This window comes from Lithobates pipiens, unplaced genomic scaffold (assembly GCF_037356315.1).
Source record: "Lithobates pipiens isolate NorthernLeopardFrog02 unplaced genomic scaffold, aLitPip1_a1.2 Scaffold_101, whole genome shotgun sequence".
Classification (NCBI taxonomy): Eukaryota; Metazoa; Chordata; class Amphibia; order Anura; family Ranidae; genus Lithobates; species Lithobates pipiens.
In genome coordinates, this window is record NW_027507688.1 from 493409 (window position 1) to 516808 (window position 23400).

The following is a 23400-nucleotide window of genomic DNA, read 5'->3' on the forward strand; positions in this document are numbered from 1 at the left end:
GTGGTATGACCTTAAAAAGGCCGTTCATGCTCGAAAACCCTCTAATGTAACTGAATTAGGACAATTCTGCAAAGATGAGTGGGCCAAAATTCCTCCAGGACGCTGTAAAAGCCTCATTGCACGTTATCGCAAACGCTTGGTTGCAGTTGTTGCTGCTAAGGGTGGCCCAACCAGTTATTAGGTTTAGGGGGCAATCACTTTTTCACACAGGGCCATGATGGTTTGGATTTTTTTTCACCTTTAATAATAAACACCTTCATTTACAAATTGCATTTTGTGTTTACTTGTGTTGTCCTTGACTATTGTTTAAATTGGTTTGATGTTCCGAAACACTTAAGTGTGACAAACATGCAAAGGAACAGGAAATGAGGAAGGGGGCAAACACTTTTTCACACCACTGTATTGTGAGGTCACCAGTCCGGTATTTATATATTGTGGGGTCACCAGTCCGGTATTTATATATTGTGAGGTCACCAGTCCGGTATTTATATATTGTGAGGTTACCAGTCCGGTATTTATATATAGTGGGGTCACCAATCTGGTATTTATATATAGTGGGGTCACCAATCTGGTATTTATATATAGTGGGGTCACCAATCTGGTATTTATATATAGTGGTGTCACCAGTCCGGTATTTATTTATTGTGGGGTCACCAGTCCGGTATTTATATATTGTGGGGTCACCAGTCCGGTATTTATATATTGTGGGGTCACCAGTCTTGTATTTATATATTGTGGGGTCACCAGTCCGGTATTTATATATTGTGGGGTCACCAGTCCGGTATTTATACATTGTGGGGTCACCAGTCCGGTATTTATATATTGTGGGGTCACCAGTCCGGTATTTATAAATTGTGGGGTCACCAGTCCAGTATTTATATAATTAAATCATATCCCCTCTCAGGCGTCTCTTCTCCAGAGAGAATAAGTTCAGAGCTCACAACCTTTCCTCATAACTAATATCCTCCAGACCCTTTATTAGCTTTGTTGCCCTTCTTTGTAGTCGCCCCATTTCCAGTACATCCTTCCTGAGGACTGGTGCCCAGAACTGGACAGTATACTCCAGGTGCGGCCGGACCAGAGTCTTGTAGAGGGGAGAATTATCCTTTTATCTCTGGAGTTGATCCCTTTTTAATGCCAATATTCTGTTTGCTTTGGCATTGCATGTCATTGCTGAGCCCATCATCTTCTACTCAGTGCCCTGAGTCTTCTACTCAGTGCCCCGAGTCTTCTACTCAGTGCTCCGAGTCTTCTACTCAGTGCCCCGAGTCTTCTACTCAGTGCCCCGAGTCTTCTACTCAGTGCCCCGAGTCTTCTACTCAGTGCCCTGGATTTTCTACTGAAAGCACTGAGTCTTCTACTGATTGTCTTTGGTCTGTCTTCTACTGAGTGCCCGGGGTCTTCTACTGAGTGTCCTTGTTCTGTCTTCTACTGAGTGCCCGAGGTCTTCTACTGAGTGCCCCAGATCTTCTACTGAGTGCCCCAAATCTTCTACTGTTTGCCTCAAATCTTCTACTGATTGCCTCAAATCTTCTACTGATTGCCTCAAATCTTCTACTGATTGCCTCAGATCTTCTTCTGATTGCCCCAGATCTTCTTCTGATTGCCCCAGATCTTCTTCTGATTGCCCCAGATCTTCTACTGATTGCCTCAAATCTTCTACTGATTGCCCCAGATCTTCTACTGATTGCCCCAAATCTTCTACTGATTGCCCCAGATCTTCTACTGATTGCCCCAAATCTTCTACTGATTGCCCCAGATCTTCTACTGATTGCCCCAGATCTTCTACTGATTGCCCCAGATCTTCTACTGAGTGCCCCAGATCTTCTACTGATTGCCCTGGGTCTTTTACTTAGTGCCCCATGTTTTTTTACCAAGTGCCCAGTATCTTCTACTGAGTACCCTGGATCTTATACTGAATGCCCTTGGTTTTTTAGTGAGTATCCCAGGTCTTCTACTGGGTGTCCCAGGAATTCTACTGAGAGCTCTGAGTCTTCTACTCAGTGCCCCGAGTCTTCTACTCAGTGCCCCCGAGTCTTCTACTCAGTGCCCCCGAGTCTTCTACTCAGTGCCCCCGAATCTTCTACTCAGTGCCCTGGATTTTCTACTGAGTCTTCTACTGAGTGTCTTTGGTCTGCCCTGAATTTTCTACTGAGTGCCCGGGGTCTTCTACTGAGTGTTCTTGGTCTGTCTTCTACTGGGTGCCCCGATCTTCTACTAATTGCCTCAAATCTTCTACTGAGTGCCCCAGATCTTCTACTGATTGTCCTGGGTCTTTTACTGAGTGCCTCATGTTTTTTTACCAAGTGCCCAGTATCTTCTACTGAGTACCCTGAATCTTATACTGCATGCCCTTGTTTTTTAGTGAGTATCCGTGGTCTTCTACTGGGTGTCCCAGGAATTCTACTGAGAGTGTCCTTCTATTCAGTGTCCTTCTATTCAGTGTCCTTCTATTCAGTGTCCTTCTATTCAGTGTCCTTCTATTCAGTGTCCGGAGTCTTCTACTGATGTGCCCTTTGAGATGTGGAGATTATACATTTTTGGAATATTGTATATATCGTATCTAGTTTTCAGTCTATTGATTATTGAGTCATCAATATGTGACGTTACAGTTTTTAGACCAATTCATTTTTTGTTTAGTTAAAAAACGTGATATTAGTCTTAAATTTCATCCAAAGTGATCATCATGGAATCCTATCAGCCCCTCAACACCTTTAATCTGTGTGCCCAGAGGTGCTCCGGCTGTATCACAACCCTAGAAACAGGGCCGGGACAAGGGGTGGGCAGGAGGGGCAGCTGCCATGGGCACTGTGGTAACATGGGTGGTGGGGGGGGGGCACCACAAGGAAATAGGGGGGAAGGGATTTATGTTGGAAAGGGGGATTTGGGGGGCAGCAGGGAGTAAGTATTGTTCTAGGAGGGGAAATTTCGGGGCTATGCTAAAATTTAGGGGGAGAAGGAATGGGGGGGGAAGAAGATTTGTAGTAGGAAGGATGATTGGGGCGCTTTGTGCTGGAAGGGGGGATTTGCAGTGGGGTTATTGGGAGGGGTAATCTTAAGGGTAGATAATTTGTGTAACTTATATGATTAACTTGTATGATTCTTTATCTCGGTAACTTGTATGAATCTTTAACTCGGTAACTTGTATGATTCTTTAACTCGGTAACTTGTATGATTCTTTAACTCGGTAACTTGTATGAATCTTTAACTCGGTAACTTGTATGATTCTTTAACTCGGTAACTTGTATGATTCTTTATCTCGGTAACTTGTATGAGGCCGCGTACACACGGGCGGACTGTTCGCCCAACCTTGTCCGCTGAACAGTGTTTGGGCGGACAGTCCGCCCGTGTGTGGGCTTTCAGCGGACAGTTTCAGCGGACAGTTTCAGCGGACAGTTGGACGGACAAAGTCTTTCGGAAATTCCGAAAAACTGTCCGCTGAAACTGTGTTTTGAGCGAACAGTCCGCCCGTGTGTAGGCTACTTTCGAAATGAGCAAACTGTTCCCGCTCGGAAAGTCCGCCCATTTCGAGCGCGTGTACAGGTAGGCGGGGCCCGCGAAGGAGACGTCGCGGGCTCCGCCGCCTGGAATGGGCTTAAAGGGGAACCCCAACGCCGAAAAAAATCGGCGTGGGGGTTCCCCCAAAGTCCACACCAGACCCTTGTCCGAGCACGCTACCCGGCCGGCCAGGAAAGGGGGGCGAGCGAGCGCGCCCCCCCTCCTGAGCCGTACCAGGCCGCGTGCCCTCAACATGGGTGGTGCCTTGGGGAAGGGGGGGCCGCGCGGCCCCCCCACCCCAAAGCACCTTGTCCCCATGTTGATGAGGACAAGGGCCTCTTCCCGACAACCCTGGCCGTTGGTTGTCGGGGTCTGCGGGCGGGGGGCTTATCGGAATCCGGGAGCCCCCTTTAAGAAGGGGGCCCTCGGATACCGGCCCCCCACCCTATGTGAATGAGTATGGGGTACAATGTACCCCTACCCATTCACCTGTGAAATAAAGTACAAAAAAAAACACAACACAGGGAAAAAATATTTTATTGCACAGCTCCGGGGGTCTTCCGTCTTCGGGGGTCTTCTCGCCGGACTCCTCCGCTATCTGTGTGTAGCTCTTTTGCTAGCGGAGGAGTCCGGCTTTCTTCCTCCCCGCCGCTGGCCTCTTCTCCCGACTTCGGGGGTCTTGTCCCCCTCTTCGGTTCTTCTGCCGGGCCACCGCGCCTTCTTGTAGCTCTTTTGCAGGCGGTGGCCCGGTCTTCTGTCGCCGCTGCCTTCCGTTCTTCTGTCGCCGTCTTCGGTTCTTCTGCCGGGCCACCGCGCCTTCTTGTAGCTCTTTTACAGGCGGTGGCCCGGTCTTCTGTCGCCGCTGTCATACGTACGTGCTCATCGTACGTCTTGTACGCCACTACGTTCGGAATTGTTGGCCGACATTTGTGTGCCGTGTGCAGGGGCGGACTGACCATTCGGGCACTCGGGCTCTGCCCAAGGACCCATGCCACTAAGGGGCCCCATCAGAGTTGCCAGCCTTAATAAAACCAGGGACAGTATGTAAAAATCTGTGTTTTTTTTAAATCCCAAGATTATAGCTGCCCCGCCTCTCCAGTACCTTTTCAGTGTGTGTGTGTGTGTGTGTGTGTATTCTGTGTGTGTATATTGTGTGTCTGTGTGTATATACTGTATGTGTGTGTATACTGTGTGGCCCCATAATCTTCTCCTATTGCCCGGGGCCCCATAATCTTCTCCTATTGCTCGGGGGCCCCATAATCTTCTCCTATTGTCCGGGGGCCCCATAATCTTCTCCTATTGCCCGGGGGCCCCATGAGTTGTCAGTCCGTCCCTGGCCGTGTGTATACAAGACAAGTTGGAGCCGCGGTTTTGTTGTGGGGAAGTGCGATGGTGTGGACGGGGCATTCCAGTATAACTCCAGCCAAATCTATTCTTTTTTATTTGGATAGATTAGGGAAAGGTTGGATTCCTCTGCCAAGTTTTCATTGCTGAGATTCTTGAATGGAGCGGTTTGGAGAAGATACGAAATGTCTTGAAGATTACAGAAGAGCCGGATTGGAATGTGATTGGTCACTACAGACCTCATTGGTGGTCATGCTACAACAGATTCTTCAGCAAAGTGAATATGAATGAGTAATTACACAACTATAGTCACAGGAAACAATGTTTCTTTTTTTATAAAATAAAGGCTTATTGAGTAGGTAGGTTACAGAGCAGGGTGCTCCACAATAGCAGAGGTTACGGAGGTAAGTGTATACAGGATAACAAATGATCTACAATGTATAACAAGATGCCAATAATGTTTCTCCTGCAGAACTAAACTGATCAGAAGCCTCTTATCTCATTCATCGTTATTTCTAAATCGTTCTTTTTTTTTCTGCTTCTCCACTTACTGGAGTGATGTTGGAGGTGACAAACCTCACGTTGTTCTTGCAGCGCTCCAGGAGAAGCGTCACTCCCTCCATTTTGCTTTGATATTCCTTAGCGGAGAGAAGTTTGCTGAGCTCCTTCAGTTGCTCCGTCACTTCCGCTGCCCGGACCGGCGGCCTTCCAGGGACCGGGGATTCCTGCGCTTCTGCTTCCACATCTGCAGGTCTGGTAATGCTACAGAAAAGAATGTTTTATTTATTCCAAACTGATCCTCAGGATCCAGAGAGAGGACAAGTTCTCATACGTCATAGCTGTCCATGGCTGTCCATAGATGTCCATGGCTGTCCATAGCTGTCCATAGCTGTCCATAGCTGTCCATAGCTGTCCATAGCTGTCCATGGCTGTCCATGACGTTCCCTCCGGGGACAATGCAGGCTGCACACCAAGGCCCCCATTATAAAGATGGAGCAACTTTGCAGTGTCCAAGGGAATCTCCTCCCTGCTATAAATATATATATATATACAGTGCCTTGCGAAAGTATTCGGCCCCCTTGAACTTTTCAACCTTTTGCCACATTTCAGGCTTCAAACATAAAGATATAAAATGTTTATTTTTTGTGAAGAATCACCAACAAGTGGGACACAATTGTGAAGTGGAACGAAATCTATTGGATTTTTGAAACTTTTTTAACTAATAAAAAAATGAAAAGTGGGGCGTGCAAAATGATTCGGCCCCCTTGTGTTAATACTTTGTAGAGCCACCTTTTGCTGCGATTACAGCTGCAAGTCGCTTGGGGTGTCTCTATCAGTTTTGCACATCGAGAGACTGAAATTCTTGCCCATTCTTCCTTGCAAAACAGCTGGAGCTCAGTGAGGTTAGATGGAGAACGTTTGTGAACAGCAGTTTTCAGCTCTTTCCACAGATTCTCGATTGGATTCAGGTCTGGACTTTGACTTGGCCATTCTAACACCTGGATACGTTTATTTGTGAACCATTCCTTTGTAGATTTTGCTGTATGTTTGGGATCATTGTCTTGTTGGAAGATAAATCTCCGTCCCAGTTTCAGGTCTTTTGCAGACTCCAACAGGTTTTCATCCAGAATGGTCCTGTATTTGGCTGCATCCATCTTCCCCTCAATTTTAACCATCTTCCCTGTCCCTGCTGAAGAATAGCAGGCCCAAACCATGATGCTGCCACCACCATGTGTGACAGTGGGGATGGTGTGTTGAGGGTGATGAGCTGTGTTGCTTTTACGCCAAACATATCGTTTTGCATTGTGGGCAAAAAGTTGGATTTTGGTTTCATCTGACCAGAGCACCTTCTTCCACATGTTTGGTGTGTCTCCCAGGTGGCTTGTGGCAAACTTTAGACCAGACTTTTTATGGATATCTTTGAGAAATGGCTTTCTTCTTGCCACTCTTCCATAAAGGGCAGATTTGTGCAGTGTACGACTGATTGCTGTCCTATGGACAGACTCTCCCACCTCAGCTGTAGTTCTCTGCAGTTCATCCAGAGTGATCATGGGCCTCTTGGCTGCATCTCTGATCAGTCTTCTCCTTGTCTGAGCTGAAAGTTTAGAGGGACGGCCAGGTCTTGGTAGATTTGCAGTGGTCTGATACTCCTTCCATTTCAAAATGATGGCTTGCACAGTGCTCCTTGGGATGTTTAAAGCTTGGGAAATCTTTTTGTATCCAAATCCGGCTTTAAACTTCTCCACAACAGTATTACGGACCTGCCTGGTGTGTTCCTTGGTCTTCATGATGCTCTCTGCGCTTTCAACAGAACCCTGAGACTATCACAGAGCAGGTGCATTTATACAGAGACTTGATTACACACAGGTGGATTCTATTTATCACCATCAGTCATTTAGGACAACATTGGATCATTCAGAGATCCTCGCTGAACTTCTGGAGTGAGTTTGCTGCACTGAAAGTAAAGGGGCCGAATAATTTTGCACGCACCACTTTTCAGTTTTTTATTTGCTAAAAAAGTTTAAAATATCCAATAGATTTCGTTCCACTTCACAATTGTGTCCCACTTGTTGGTGATTCTTCACAAAAAATTAAAATTTTATATCTTTATGTTTGAAGCCTGAAATGTGGCAAAAGGTTGAAAAGTTCAAGGGGGGTGAATACTTTCGCAAGGCACTGTATATATATGTATATACACACAGACACACGCACACTTTACCTTTCCTCTGGTTGCTGGACATCCTGGGTCATCACGGCGGCGCTATTCTTCTGAGGAGGACGCTGGCTTCTAGCGGACGGGATCTCGGAGACGCTGTCACTCAGCTCCTGGAATAATCATCATATCATGTATTATAAAGTTTGTGTAAAACAAGGATCTCCAAACTGCGGCCCGTGGGCCGGATGTGGGCACTATCCCTCCCAATGATACCAGAGATGGGAAACAAATTCTCTCACTGACACCAATGATTATTTTACTCCCGCTGACCACCAAGCCTGTGCCATTGATTACTCCCTCCGATGCCGGGGCATTTTCTATACCCATTGGCCACAGTCCGGCCCCCTTCACATTTGAAGGGCAGTAAGCTGGCACTTTGTTTTTAGAACATTTGGAGACCCCTGGTGTAAAACCTGAAATATGAGGCATATGAGGCACATCACACAGCTCACATACTTTCTGCTTCACAGTGGCGATGAGGTCGCGGAGCTCATGTGACGGGATCAAACGTTCCATCTGCACCTCGAACTTGGGATGAGCCATGACCAGGCTGAACATCCGACGTCCGTAAAACCTGCAATACGGGTGATCATTATTACAATGTGTGGAATACACTCAGGACTGTAGGTGGGGGAGGTGGTCACTTAAATCCTCCCTCCGCCCCCTACCCCCTTCAGTCTTGCACAGTTGTAGTGGCTCTCATGGACTGGAATGTCTTACTCTGATGTCACTGCACACTGTGAGCTTCTCACAATGGGCATTAGAAGCTGCAGAAAGTCAGATAAACCCTGCCTCATTTCCTAAAAGGAGGACATCCAGTGTCCCTGGCCCCGCACCCTTTGAATTTTCTTTGGATTCGGGGGGGCGGTCTGCAGGGGGAGGAGGGGAGGTACATGGGGGAATCAGATGTGGTCAGCACAGGGAGGGGGGTCAGTACGGTGGGATGGTGGGAGGACAATTACAGAACGATGCACTGTGTCTGTGTCTCTCCCTCCAGCAGCTAAAAGCTGGCAGGAGGGAGAGGAGAGAAAACAGCTTTCCGCTGCTGAAGGGAGAGACACAGACACAGTGCATCGTTCTGTACTTGTCCTTCTAGCCCTCCGTGCCAATTCTCTGGGCCCTCCTGTGTTCCTGGGCCCCCTACAGGAGGCCTGGTGGTACCCCTTATCGGCGGCCCTGATGGCATGTGTGAGTTGCCCTGGGCAGAGGAAAAGGGGCCCCTCCAAGGAAGGGAGCTATAAAATAATCCCATAATAAGTCAAAGTCCATCAAATGGCATGGGTGGGAGGGTGACATCTGTATGAAAGTACCTGGTATCCTGCTGTCCATCCTGAACCAGTCTGACGAGGGTGCGGAGGAAGGTGTCTGTACTTTGTCTGGTTCCACACAGAAGTTTCTGGGCCCCCAGGAGCTCCATCACCCTGAGCAGATGTTTGGCCGTACATTTCCTCACTGCGCTGTTTCGGTGACTGTGGAGGAGAACGGCACAAATTACAACCTCAGGAGACCACAATGGGCATCAACGTCTCCTTATACCTCTATGGTGCCCCAAGAGATGGCAACATTTAATGGGCACAGCTTTGCCAGTGTGCCCGGGCTCCTCATGTAAATGACTCTTTTGGAACACCAATCCCCCCCCAGGCTCTCAGCATCCTTATACTGCAATGCTAGAGTTACACCTCCAAGTGGACCTATTTTGTTCACATTAAAAGATACCGACAGGGACAACAAGTGCAAAAAAAAGGCTTGTTTTACCACTTATTGGCTTCTCAAGAAACAAGCTGCCAGAAAGGTAAGTATATGTAGGCAAGGCCACTTAGAAATCATGGGGCCCCATATATCCTTCCTGATGAGGCCCCCCAACCTCACCTACAAAGGGGTGTAGCAGAACAGCAGCACTGACTTTATCCACCTACGCCCCAGAAATGAAAAAAAAAAAGTCCCTCTTCTGCTTCCACCTCCTGGGCCCCTCTATTGATGGTAATTGAAGCCCTGGTAAGGGAGCAGAAGCGGGGATGTGATCTAGTAAAATCTATTTGTTCACTTAGGAACAATAAATGTGTCGATCGATATTCCTTCTTTGTTCTCCTTTCAGCAGCCTCTTATCATACGGATCAGCTTGTAATGCCGCATTTTCAGGGTCCAGTGTTTTGCGGGAGCTTGCGCTGGTCAGCGCCTCATAGAGCAGCTGGGGGGGTTAGCGGGTGAGCCAGGCTCCTCCCACCTGCCCCGCCCCCCTCGCCATCTCCCGGGTGTGCCGCAGTGTGGATTTCTATCAGCAAAAAAATAAAAAAATAAAAGATAAAAATTCTATATATTGAAATGCAGTTTGTTTAATGGAAGTGATGTAGAATCTCTCAGTAGTCGTGTAATAAAATAATTATCTCTCGTGTCACCGTTTCTAGATGTGTGTTTTATTTTCATGTGCGGGGACACCGTGTCCTGTAAGTGGCCAGAAACAGATCCTCGTCCGATCGACACCGACAGGCTCTGATTCTGGACACTCCATAATTCCGAAAAATTAGGGGTGCTGAAACCGAAAATGCAGGATGCACTTAGTGGAAAACCGAAAACCTTTATTTTTATATACAATTGTATTATATTTGACTTATTAAATTGAGGATATTAATTAATATGAGATTATTGTTGCCCATTATTGGCACCTTTTTACTGCAAGAAAAGCTCTGGAAAAATGCAGTCTGCAGTCTCTGACCGCCTCTTGTATCGTGTCCTCTCTGACCGTCTCTTGTATCGTGTCCTCTCTGACCGTCTCTTGTATCGTGTCCTCTCTGACCGTCTCTTGTATCGTGTCCTCAGTCTATTGACCGTCTCTTGCATTGTGTCCTCAGTCTATTGACCGTCTCTTGCATCGTGTCCTCAGTCTATTGACCGTCTCTTGCATCGTGTCCTCAGTCTATTGACCGTCTCTTGTATCGTGTCCTCAGTCTATTGACCGTCTCTTGCATTGTGTCCTCAGTCTATTGACCGTCTCTTGCATCGTGTCCTCAGTCTATTGACCGTCTCTTGCATCGTGTCCTCAGTCTATTGACCGTCTCTTGCATCGTGTCCTCAGTCTATTGGCCGTCTCTTGCATCGTGTCCTCAGTCTATTGACCGTCTCTTGCATTGTGTCCTCAGTCTATTGACCGTCTCTTGCATCGTGTCCTCAGTCTATTGATCGTCTCTTGCATCGTGTCCTCTCTGACCGTCTCTTGCATCGTGTCCTCAGTCTCTGTCTCTTGCATCGTGTCCTCAGTCTCTGACCATCTCTTGCATCGTGTCCTCAGTCTCTGTCTCTTGCATCGTGTCCTCAGTCTCTGACCGTCTCTTGCATCGTGTCCTCAGTCTCTGACCGTCTCATGCATCGTGTCCTCAGTCTCTGACCGTCTCTTGCATCGTGTCCTCAGTCTCTGACCGTCTCTTGCATCGTGTCCTCAGTCTATTGACCGTCTCTTGCATCGTGTCCTCAGTCTATTGACCGTCTCTTGCATCATGTCCTCAGTCTATTGACCGTCTCTTGCATTGTGTCCTCAGTCTATTGACCATCTCTTGCATCGTGTCCTCAGTCTATTGATCGTCTCTTGCATCGTGTCCTCTCTGACCGTCTCTTGCATCGTGTCCTCAGTCTCTGTCTCTTGCATCGTGTCCTCAGTCTCTGACCGTCTCTTGCATCGTGTCCTCAGTCTCTGTCTCTTGCATCGTGTCCTCAGTCTCTGTCTCTTGCATCGTGTCCTCAGTCTCTGACCGTCTCTTGCATCGTGTCCTCAGTCTCTGTCTCTTGCATCGTGTCCTCAGTCTCTGACCGTCTCTTGCATCGTGTCCTCAGTCTCTGACCGTCTCATGCATCGTGTCCTCAGTCTCTGACCGTCTCTTGCATCGTGTCCTCAGTCTATTGACCTTCTCTTGCATCGTGTCTGCAGCCTTACTTAAATATCAGCGCCCATCAGAGGCAGCCTACCAGTGTCTGGGTCGTTTAGAGCGGCGATTTCCTGCTGTGTCATGGAGCTGGATTTGAATTTCTCGGGCCGGGAGGCCGCAGTAACGAAGTCCCACCTCCTGTGATGGACGTCACACTGTTTACATTTCCCGCCACTGGATGTGTGTGCCGTCTATTGACACTTTGGGCCCAATCTGGAGTTTTTCACTTAGGGGTGTCCTGACTTTTGTTGCCAGCGGTTTAGACATGAATGGCTGTGTGTTGAGTTATTTTGAGGGGACAGGAAATTTACACTGTTATACAAGCTGTACACTCACTACTTTACATTGTAGACAAGTGTCATTTCTTCAGTGTTGTCACATGAAAAGAGAGAAGAAATGTCACTGAGGGGTGTACTTACTTTTGTCACATACTGCATATACTGTACACTCACCGGCCACTTTATTATTTCCTCCTTGCTAGTAGCAGGTCGGACCCCCTTTATTAGATTCCCTATTGGTAGCAATTTTCACCCGTGACCTCAATGTTGGGGGTTATAAGTCCACAGATGGATGTCTGTATTGCTAGGACCCCCCACTCAGGTCACCAACCAATACCCCCCCACAGAAATCCGGAGCACGGAACCCCACACATCATGGGGGGACTGACACCAATTATTCCCATCACCATGACGATGATAAACAATCACTGATCAAATTCTATGATGAAATATTGGAAATCAATCTACCTTGTTATTTACTTAACCACTTGCTTACTGGGCACTTAAACCCCTCCTCCTGCCCAGACCAATTTTCAGCTTTCAGCGCTGTCGCACTTTGAATGACAATTACGCGATCATACAACACTGTACCCAAATGACATTTTTATCATTTTTTTTCCCCACAAATAGAGCTTTCTTTTGGTGGTATTTAATTACAGCTCGGAGTTTTATTTTTTGCTAAACAAACAAAAAAAATGCAAAAAAAAAAAAAAAATCATGTTTAATAGTTTGTTATAAAATTTTGCAAACGGGTCATTTTTCTCATTCATTGAAGTGCGCTGATGAGGCGGCACTGGTGGGCACTGATAGGCATAGTTAAGGTGGCACCGATGGGCACAGATAAGGCGGCACCGATGGGCACAGATAAGATGGCACGGATGGGTGGCACTAAGGGGCACTGATAGGTACCACTGATAGATGAGACTGATGGGCACTGATATGTGGCACTGCTGGGCGGCCCTGCTGAGCACTGATGGGCACTGGTAGATGACACTGATGGGCACGGATATGTGGCACTGGGGTGCAGCACCTTTGTTGAGGCAGGTTGTGGGCACTGCTGGGTGGCACTGTGGGCACTGCAGGGTGGCACTGACGGGGGCACTTATTTTTTTTTATTATGTTCAGTGATGAGGGGGCAGGTGGGCACTGTCCCGATCACGGCCGCCGGTGATCGGCTCTTTTTTTTTCTCCTCGCGCTGACAGCGCGAGGAGGAATAATAGCCGATTACCGTCTCCGTTATATCACATGATGAGCTGTCATTGGCTGACAGCTGATCACGTGTCAAGGGGTCGGGATCGACCCCTTGCTCGGATCAGTGATCAGGCGAGTCTCATAGACTCGCCGATCACAGAGCGTGCCGCGCGCGCCCCTCGTGCACGGGACGACGTCAATAGACGTAGACCCGGCAAAGGAGATCCGCGCTGTAGCCGTCATTCGGCTATAGCACGGGTCTCAAGTGGTTAAAAATACCCCCCCCCCCCGGTGATAATTACATTACTGAGGGGTGTACTTACTTTTTTCAGCTACTGTACACCCACCGGATTGGACCCCCCATGACAGTAATTATAACCCCCAATATTGGGGTCACTGACAGCAATTATAACCCCCAACATTGGGGTCACTGGCAGCAATTACAACCCTCAACATTGGGGTCACAAAGTAATTATAACCACCAATTTTGGGGTCAAGGGTAGCAATTATAACCCCCAACATTAGGGTCACTGGCACCAATAATTACCAACAACATTAGGGTCACTGGCAGCAATTATAACCCCCAACATTGGGGTCACTGGCAGCAATTATAACCCCCAACATTGGGGTCTCTGGAAGAAATTATAATCCCCAACAGTGGGGTCAGTGGTAGCAATTTTATCTCACAACATTGAGGCCACTGGCAGCAATTATAACTCCAACATTGGGGTCACTGGTAGCAATTATAACCCCCAACATTGGGGTCCCTGGTAGTAATTATAACCCCCAACATTCGGGTCACTGGCACCAATAATTACCAACAACATTGGGGTCACTGGCAGCAATTATAACCCCCAACATTGGGGTCACTGGCAGCAATTAAAACTCCAACATTGGGGGCACTGGTAACAATTATAACCCCCAACATTGGGGTCACTCTCAGCAATTATAACTCCAAAATTGGGGTCACTGGAACCAAAGGGTCTGGTATGGATATTTAGGGGGACCCCCACGTCAATTTTTTTTAAAATTTGACACGGGGTTCCCCTTAATATCCATGTCAGACCTGAAGGGCCTGGTAATTGAATTTAGGGGAACCCCCACGCTTTTTTTTTTTTTATCAATGAATGAATGAATTGTCGGCTAATACAGAGAACACTCATTGAATGTTCTCTGTATTACGGGGAGCCGACAATATAGCCGCAAGTGATTTTAAAAGACTTTTTTTCCTGCACAAATGACACTTTGTGCAGGGACAGTTCTAAGCACGGGAAACATGCGCCCCTTCACAGGCATACTATAGACACCCCCCAGGTACGAGATTTAAAGAGGAAGTAAACCCTTACAAACCACTTTGACCTACAGGTAAGCCTAGATTAAGGCTTACCTGTAGGTCCAAGAAATATCTCCTAAACCTATATGGTTTAGGAGATATTTGCCCGAAAACGGGCACCGCTGTCTACGGCGCATGCGCCGTAGACAGCGGCGCGCAGGCGCACTGAACGCGGCAGTTCCAAGAATGGAGCTGCCGCATTTGTCGACTCCCGTGCACATGCACGGGAGTGACGTCATCGCGGCTTCGCCGAATGACAGAGGCGGAGCTGCGAGACGCCACTCCCATGCGCATGCGCGGGAGTGACGTCATCGCGGCTTCGCCGCTGTCATTCGGCGGAGCTGCGAGACGCGACAAGCAAGATGGATGCGGCGGACTACAGGGGACAGCGGTGACTTCGCTGGCTCCTGTGTCAGGTACGTGACACATAATGGGCTGCGATGCGATGTGATGCGATGCATAGTAGTCCATTATGCTTTACCTTTGCAGGGAAAAAAAGAGGAAGTAAACTCATCAGGGTTTACTTCCTCTTTAAAGGAATATTACACTTTTATTGTTTCACTTTAATCATTATTAAAATCACCGCTCCTGAAAAAACAGCCGTTTTTAAAACTTTTTTTTGCATTGATCCATGTCCCCTGGGGCAGGACCCGGGTCCCCTAACACTTTTTAGGACAGTAACCTGCATATAAGCTTTTAAAATTAGCGCTTTAGATTGTGAACGTTGGAGTCCCATAGACTTTAATAGGGTTCTAAAGTTCACACGAAGTTTAGGTCTGTTCGCAGGTTCTGGTGCGAACCGAACAGGGGGGTGTTCGGCTCATCCCTATTCACAAGCTCCCCCCTGTGTAGTTCTGGGCGGATCCCTCACTTTTCTCATGACCATCCTCACCCCATGAAGGTGAAATCTTCCATGGAGCTCCAGATTGAGGGCGATTGATGGTTATTTTGTATTTCTTCCATTCGTGAATAATCTCTCCAACAGTTGTCTTCTTCATCTCACCAAGCTTCTTGCTGATGGTCTTGTAGCCCATTCCAGCCTTGTGCAGGTCTCCAATCTTCTCCCCGACGTCCTCTGACAGCTCTTTGGTCTTCCCCATGATGGTGAGGATTGGAGGGAAGGGATTCTGTGGACAGGCGTCTTCTATACACATAACGAGTTGTCGTTAGGAGAACCTTCTTACATTGTCAGGACTGATCTGTGTACCACATGAGCACCTACTGGAGCCAGTCTGTGGGGGGAGGGTTATTGTTGGTTGGTAGGTGTTTTTTCCCCCACTGTATATAGTACATAGCCGGCCTTTCTTCAGCAAAGTTGTGAAGAAGAGCCTAGAAAATACCTGAAAGGTAGCCGAGTGCTCCACCTACTGGCTGACACTGAGAATACACAACAATCACACCTACCTGCAAGAAATCTATTCTAAGGTGTGTAATAAAATCCATACAAACCCACGACATTCACTTCATTCCTTTACATTTTATCCCATCGCTAATCTGCACTCCATATATAATTCCAGTCTCTGGGGAGAATCTTGGCCATTATGTTGGCCGGGAATCGAACCCGGGTCGTCTGCTTGGAAAGCAGCTGTGCTCACCACTGCACCACCAACACAAAAAGTTGCATGTTTTTGTTGTGTGGGGGGAAACCGGAGTACCCGGGGAAAACCCACGCAAGCACAGGGAGAACATGCAAACTCCATGCAGATGGTGTCCTGGTCAGGTCTTGAGCCGAGGACCCCAGTGCTGCAAGGCTCACCGCTAAGCCTCTGTGCTGCCCCATCTTAATGTGGAACTTCACCTAAAAAGGGAAGTTCCCCTCCTCCTCCTCCCTCGCTCCTCCTCCGCATCTTCAACCTGAACCCTGAAGGGGCGGGGACAGGACACCTCACCTGGGAATGGAAGGCTTGCTCCTAATAGATGGTGGAGACAGTCCACTGACAATACTGCTTTATATTTGTTGTGTCTTCCCGTTCACACAGCACAACTTCAACAACATTCGAAAAATTTCTACTCACCTGTAAAGGGGGAACTCCATGCAAACAAAATGACCTCCAAAATCTATACCAGACCCCCATCCGTGCACCCAGCCTGGCAGGCCAGGAAAGAGGGGGTGAGCATGCACCTCCCCCAACAGGGGCGGGCTGGGCCAGCGGACTTATCTAACACCCTCCCCCCCACCAGCGAACTTATCTAACACCCTCCCCCCACCAGCGGACTTATCTAACTCCCTCCCCCCCACCAGCGGACTTATCTAACACCCTACTCCCCAGTGGACTTATCTAACACCCTCCCCCCCACCAGCGGACTTATCTAACACCCTCCCCCCCACCAGCCTACTTATCTAACACCCTACTCCCCAGTGGACTTATCTAACACCCTCCCCCCCACCAGCGGACTTATCTAACACCCTCCCCCCCACCAGCCTACTTATCTAACACCCCCCCCACCAGCGAACTTATCTAACTCCCTCCCCCCCTCCAGCGGGCTTATCTAACACCCTCCCCCCCACCAGCGGACTTATCTAACACCCTCCCCCCCACCAGCGGACTTATCTAACTCCCTCCCCCCCACCAGCCTACTTATCTAACACCCCCCCCACCAGCGAAGTTATCTAACTCCCTCCCCCCTCCAGCGGGCTTATCTAACACCCTCCCCCCCACCAGCGGACTTATCTAACACCCTCCCCCCCACCAGCGGACTTATCTAACACCATCCCCCCACCAGCCTACTTATCTAACACCCTCCCCCCCACCAGCGGACTTATCTAACACCCTCCCCCCCACCAGCGGACTGATCTAACACCCTCCTCCCCACCAGCGGACTTATCTAACACCTTCCCCCCCACCAGCGGACTTATCTAACACCCTCCCCCCACCAGCGGACTGATCTAACACCCTCCCCCCCACCAGCGGACTTATCTAACACCCTCCCCCCCACCAGCAGACTTATCTAACACCCTCCCCCCCACCAGTGCACTTTCCCAACCAATCACCCCCTCCGGCATGCACGGCCAGCAGCACAGACACACAGCCACCTCCTAGACCCCCCGGTCAGTGGTGCGGACTGATCTGGGAGGACACCCGCCTGCTGCATGCCTGCCACTTACCCCATCTTAGTGGTGGGTCAGGCAGCAGGTGAATTGCAGCACGATACATATAGGGGGTGGAGAGGAGAGAGGGGGCGGGGCCCTGGTGCCCCTAATGGGCCTGCATTGCATTTTGGTTCTTCTGCTTTGAATGGAGCCCTCAGTGAGCTGATTCAGTGGTTCAATGGGCCACTTGACTGGACTAGCTCTGTGGAAAGAGAAAAAGAAGAGATATTACAGAATGTTACACACGACTATGGCCTTCCATCTACATTAAAGACGTCCCTCAGTTTTCTAGTACTGATCAGTTTATGCCAATTCCCCAAATGTCCATTTATATAAGGTGGTCTTCTCCACAGAAGCAGCTGGCCAGATACTTGGCGGAGGTTTTGGTGTTGGGTAGAGGAACCCTCTCTATATGTTTAGCTAGTGCCATGAGCCAAGTCATCTTAGGTACTGGAGGAGAACAAATGCCATAGAGGAGAACATTACTTTACTGGGATCCCTGAGGGAAGTTAGAGGAACACTTAATGGGATGTCCCAACTGGGCTGACCAACCACTGCCAAGCAAGCCGGAAAACCTTTCCTAATCACTATTCTTCCCCCTGGACAAAGCACCCCCCCCCCCCTCCCCCACCTTCCTCATAACACTAGGAAAGGAACATTCATCAAAGATCTGCAACTTTGGAAAATTCCATATGAACTGAGATTTGGTCCCCTCTAAAATGTCCTCCAGATACCAAAGGGTTTTGTTCTCCCTCCTCTAATCCACAACTGCCCCCGTGTATGGGAGATCGTACTTCATAGACAGGGGACTTTATCCTAGATAACTATGTAACTACAGGAAAGGATACTTACTATTATGGTCCGGCCATATTCCCGATAATCGGGATGGATCTCAGAAAGTTTATGAATAGTCCAGCATTGTGAGTCTGTTGTGTGGTTGTGTCAGGCCAGGATGAAGTTGGGTATGCATCCTCAGTGACCATAGCTTCTTCACTCCTGTAAGAGAAATTGGAAGGTAAATCATTTGCTACTAAAGTTATGAGATGTTGTAAAATGTCATTAGAAGGACTGGGAGAGATCATTTGTGAGCTTGGACTGATGTGCCGGGCCAAGAAGGAAGCAAGCATGGCCGCTGCCTTGGTGGTGTATTGGAGTCTTGCCTCCCCCTTTCCTCTGCCACCTTCTGGCCAGAAAATAAGGAACCCTCCATGGACATGGCTGAATATTGCCCATGCGGGGGTCTAGTCTGTGTTTCCAGGGAAAGAGATAGCTCCTCATACGGCTAGAAGGAACATGACAATGTAGCCATTTTATCCTTAAACTAGGCTTCTTGGCCGTATACAACTTAACTAAAAAACATGTACAATGAATCCCCAGGACATAATAACACTGTTTGTACTCGGCACTCCTAACCCCACACCCAAATATACACCTAGGGGAATACATTAGTATCTGGATCTTCAGCATAATCTGCAATGCCATTAATGGCTGGATGGAAGGACATTATATGGTCCTACTGCATAGGTGGCAGACCTGGCTCTCTTGTTATTTCTTCATAAAGTGAGCTGCTGGTAGTTACATATTTCACCACTAATCATCATTATCTAACCAAGAGGCTCTTCTCACTTTTCCCCACCAGACGTTTTCTCTTCCAGTGACTGGAATTCGTATCATGGGCTCATGGGACTTGTCATCTCCAGTCATTAGTGATTGGCCTCGTCCAATAATCCAGAACATCAAATGATCATCTGGATCCCAAATCAGTTTCGAGAAATCGGGAAACCAACTGAATGATAATTGCAGTTTGGTTACCATGGACACCAACACTTTACATAATTCATTTACCATTAGGGGAATCTTAGATGAGCTTTGTGCAAAGAATACAATATAACCTTTCCATTAAGAGTAGCAAAAATCCCTCCCATGACCCTGTTTTTCCAATTTTACTATCACTACAGATTATCCTCCAGATCTAAAGATCAGTGCCCCATCATTGGTGATGTCACATTGTACAAAGGAAATTCCAATGAAGAAACTTACGTGTTGATTGGAGATCTGCTGCTTGTATGGAATTCCCCATCATCGAGGTGTATCATTATGTCGATGGGTTCTGATGGTGGGACAGCGGGGATCTCACTCTCAATCCAAAACTAAAGAGAAAAAAAAGTCATATTCGTTATCATAGAAGCTCCAGGATGACATAAAACAGATCTATCATATAACATCCTTCAGTTCAAAGCAGGTGAAGCAATAGATGATTTCTGATTGGTTGGTAGAAGTTTCTGCATTTCTCCCATTGCTTGACTGATTAAGCTGAAGAGGAAATAGTTTGATCCAGGGAATTGCGACAACTGCCTGTGTGAGGTCACCGAGGAATCCGTCTGTCTTTATGAGACAAAACTGCCCCCCGATCCCTGACCGCAGTTTTTTTTTTGCCTTGCTCTGCAACAAACTGTTACTGTTTTTGGTCCACTTGCCAACCAGCCGCCGTCATTATACTGCGGCAGGTCGGCACGATCCCGCGAGCCGTCGTCACTGTACATCGGCTCCTTTAAACGGGATAGCAGGCATGCGTGTGCCCACTGCATTGCAGGGGGGTGCCAATGCTCAAGACCAGCAGACGCGATGACCGCACAAGATCGCGGGCACGAGAGGCAGAACAGGGATGTCTGTGTGTAAAGGGAAGATATTTGCCAGCACACCATGGAACGACATAAATAGCGTCCAAACGGGTAAAACACTCAAATCCCTGTTTTGTGAGGAGAGGAGAGGCAGATCGTGAGTCCCTAATAGCTTGGAACCACGATCTGTCATCTACTATAGTCAGTCCCCTCCCCCCACAGTTAGAACACACACTAGGGAACACAGTTAACCCCTTGATTGCCCCCTAGTGTTAACCCCTTCCCTGCCAGTGACATTTACACAGTAATCAGTGCATTTTTATAGCACTGATCGCTGTATAATTGTCAATGGTTTCAAAAATGTGTCAAAAGTGTCCGATGTGTCCGTCGTAATGTCGCAGTCCCGATAAAAATCCCAGATCGTTGCCATTATCGGTCAAAAAAAAAAACAACAATAATAAAAATGCTATAAATCTATCCCCTATTTTGCAGACGCGATAACTTTTGCGCAAACCAATCAATATACGCTTATTGCGATTTTTAATACCAAAAATATGTAGAAGAATTCATATCGGCCTAAACTGAGGAAAAATTTGCTTTTCTTACCAAAAATGGGGAATATTTATTATAGCAAAAAGTACAAAATATTGTTTTTTTTTTTTTCAAAATTGTCTTTCTTTTTTTGCTTATAGCGCAAAAAATAAAAACCGCAGGGGTGGTCAAATACCACCAAAACAAAGCTCTATTTGTGGGGAAAAAAGAATGTCAATTTTGTTTGGGTGCAACGTCGCACGAGCACGCAGTTGTCAGTTAAAGCAACGCAGTGCCGAATCGCAAAAAATGGCTTGGTCATTGAGCAGCCAAATTTTCCAGGGCTGAAGTGGTTAAACACTGAACCAGACAGAGGTGAGTCTTTTCAGCCATGTAAGAAGGATAGAGGATACTTACTTCATCCAGGCGGGGACGATTCCTGCTTCTGCTCAGACCAGATTCAACATTAAAGGCATCTTCGAGGTCTAATATTATGTCGGCGGGTTCTGATGGTAGGACAGCGGGCATCTCAGACTCAATCCAAAACTAAAGTAAAAAAAAGTCATATTGATTATCATAGAAGCTCCAGGATGACATAAAACAGATCTATCATATAACATCCTTCAGTTCAAAGCAGGTGAAGCAATAGATGATTTCTGATTGGTTGGTAGAAGTTTCTGCATTTCTCCCATTGCTTGACTGATTAAGCTGAAGAGGAAATAGTTTGATCCAGGGAATTGCGACAACTGCCTGTGTGAGGTCACCAAGGAATCTATCTTTATGAGACAAAACTGCCCCCCCATCCCTGACCGCAGTTTTTTTTTGCCTTCCTCTGGAACAAACTGTTACTGATTTTGGTCCACTTGCCAACCAGCCGCCGTCATTATACTGCGGCAGGTCGGCACGATCCCGCGAGCCGTCGTCACTGTACATCGCCTCCTTTAAACGGGATAGCAGGCATGCGTGTGCCCGCTGCATTGCACGGGGGTGCCAATGCTCAAGACCGGCAGACGCGATGACCGCACAAGATCGTTGGCACGAGAGGCAGAACAGGGATGTCTGTGTGTAAAGGGAAGATATTTGCCAGCACGCCATGGAACGACATAAATAGCGTCCAAACGGGTAAAACACACAAATCCCTGTTCTGTGAGGAGAGGAGAGGCAGATCATGAGTCCTAATAGCTTGGAACCACGATCTGTCATCTACTATAGTCAGTCCCCTCCCCCCACAGTTAGAACACACAGTAGGGAACACAGTTAACCCCTTGATTGCCCCCTAGTGTTAACCCCTTCACTGCCAGTGACATTTACACAGTAATCAGTGCGTTTTTATAGCACTGATCGCTGTATAATTGTCAATGGTTTAAAAAATGTGTCAAAAGTGTTCGATGTGTCGTAATGTCGCAGTCCCGATAAAAATGGCAGATCGCCGCCATAACCGGTAAAAAAAAAAAAAAAACAATAATAAAAATGCTATAAATCTATTCCCTATTTTGCAGACGCGATAACTTTCCTATATTTCACTCGGATATATTGTCTTTAGGTACAGAGCCTCCCTGCCGCTCATTCCTCCACTATCCAACAATGAAGGAAGGATCACCTTCTATATAGTCCATTCATTGCCTTCCTGTATGGTTATATCTGCTCTAGATCTAATCTATCTGATCATTGGAGGAGCTCTGCCTACTGATCACTTCTATGGATTTCCATATGAGGGACATGAGAAGGTCCCCCAACAATCTCTGTTGCCTATATCTGGGCGTGTCTATAACATACGGATATTTTATATCCAACCAGCATAATATCCTCCTACTGATGTGTAATCCTCCATGAAGGCAATGTCCCCCCTTCACTTCATATATTCTATATGCAAGAACGTGTACTTACCTGTCCGTCTCTGCCTTCATCAGGGCCGACTTCCCATTGATCCCCGTATCTTTGATTGTCCATCGCGGCTTTTCTTGCCCGCACTTTCTCTAGGAGTTCTCTTTTCCTTCCTGTTGTCAGCTGCTTTCCTTCTTTCTCCCAGTATGCCTTCAGTGCATGGGCTTTCTGGAAAAGTCTTCTCTCCTCTTTCTTCAGCTGCAGGTCTGTCTGCTCCTCCACCTTACCCTCCTCCATCTGGGCTTTTCTTGCCCGAACTTTCTGCAGAAGCTCTCGTTTTCTTTCTGTTGTCAGCTGCTTTCCTTCCTTCTCCCAGTATGCCTTCAGTGTATAGGCTTTCTGGAAAAGTCTTCTCTCCTCTTTCTTCAGCTGCAGGTCTGTCTGCTCCTCCACCTTACTCTCCTCCATCTGGGCTTTTCTTGCCCGAACTTTCTGCAGAAGCTCTCGTTTTCTTTCTGTTGTCAGCTGCTTTCCTTCTTTCTCCCAGTATGCCTTCAGTGTATAGGCTTTCTGGAAAAGTCTTCTCTCCTCTTTCTTCAGCTGCAGGTCTGTCTGCTCCTCCACCTTACTCTCCTCCATCTGGGCTTTTCTTGCCCGAACTTTCTGCAGAAGCTCTCGTTTTCTTTCTGTTGTCAGCTGCTTTCCTTCTTTCTCCCAGTATGCCTTCAGTGTATAGGCTTTCTGGAAAAGTCTTCTCTCCTCTTTCTTCAGCTGCAGGTCTGTCTGCTCCTCCACCTTACTCTCCTCTATCTGGGCTTTTCTTGCCCGAACTTTCTGCAGAAGCTCTCTTTTTCTTTCTGCTGTAAGCATCTTTCTTTCCTTCTCCCAGTATGCCTTCAGTGTATAGGCTTTCTGGAAAAGTCTTCTCTCCTCTGCTTTCTTCAGCTCCCCGCCTGTCTGCTCCTCCACCTTACCCTCCTCATATTTCTTCTCCTCCATCTCGGCTTCTCCTCTGGAGAGTGCCTTCAGAGCGCGGAATTTCTTCCATTCATCCT

At 47.7% G+C, this 23400-nt stretch overlaps 1 protein-coding gene and 1 non-coding gene across 2 annotated transcripts in view; both read right to left on the bottom strand.

Moving 5' to 3' along the window:
• The window catches only part of LOC143958064 (TOG array regulator of axonemal microtubules protein 2-like), a 72124-nt gene extending 49653 nt beyond the window's left edge, over positions 1-22471 (bottom strand). Inside the window, exons 1-8 of the mRNA XM_077467521.1 lie at positions 22409-22471; positions 20939-21067; positions 19410-19519; positions 8869-9027; positions 8015-8132; positions 7562-7668; positions 5394-5604; positions 5243-5273 (exon numbers count right to left, since the gene is read on the bottom strand). Coding sequence (XP_077323647.1) covers positions 5243-5273; positions 5394-5604; positions 7562-7668; positions 8015-8132; positions 8869-9027; positions 19410-19519; positions 20939-21067; positions 22409-22471 — 928 coding nt within the window. The remainder of the gene's footprint in view (positions 1-5242; positions 5274-5393; positions 5605-7561; positions 7669-8014; positions 8133-8868; positions 9028-19409; positions 19520-20938; positions 21068-22408) is intronic.
• TRNAG-UCC (transfer RNA glycine (anticodon UCC)) lies at positions 15819-15890 on the bottom strand. The gene has a single exon. It is a non-coding gene; the product is annotated as a tRNA-Gly (tRNA).
• Positions 22472-23400: the final 929 nt, after the last annotated feature.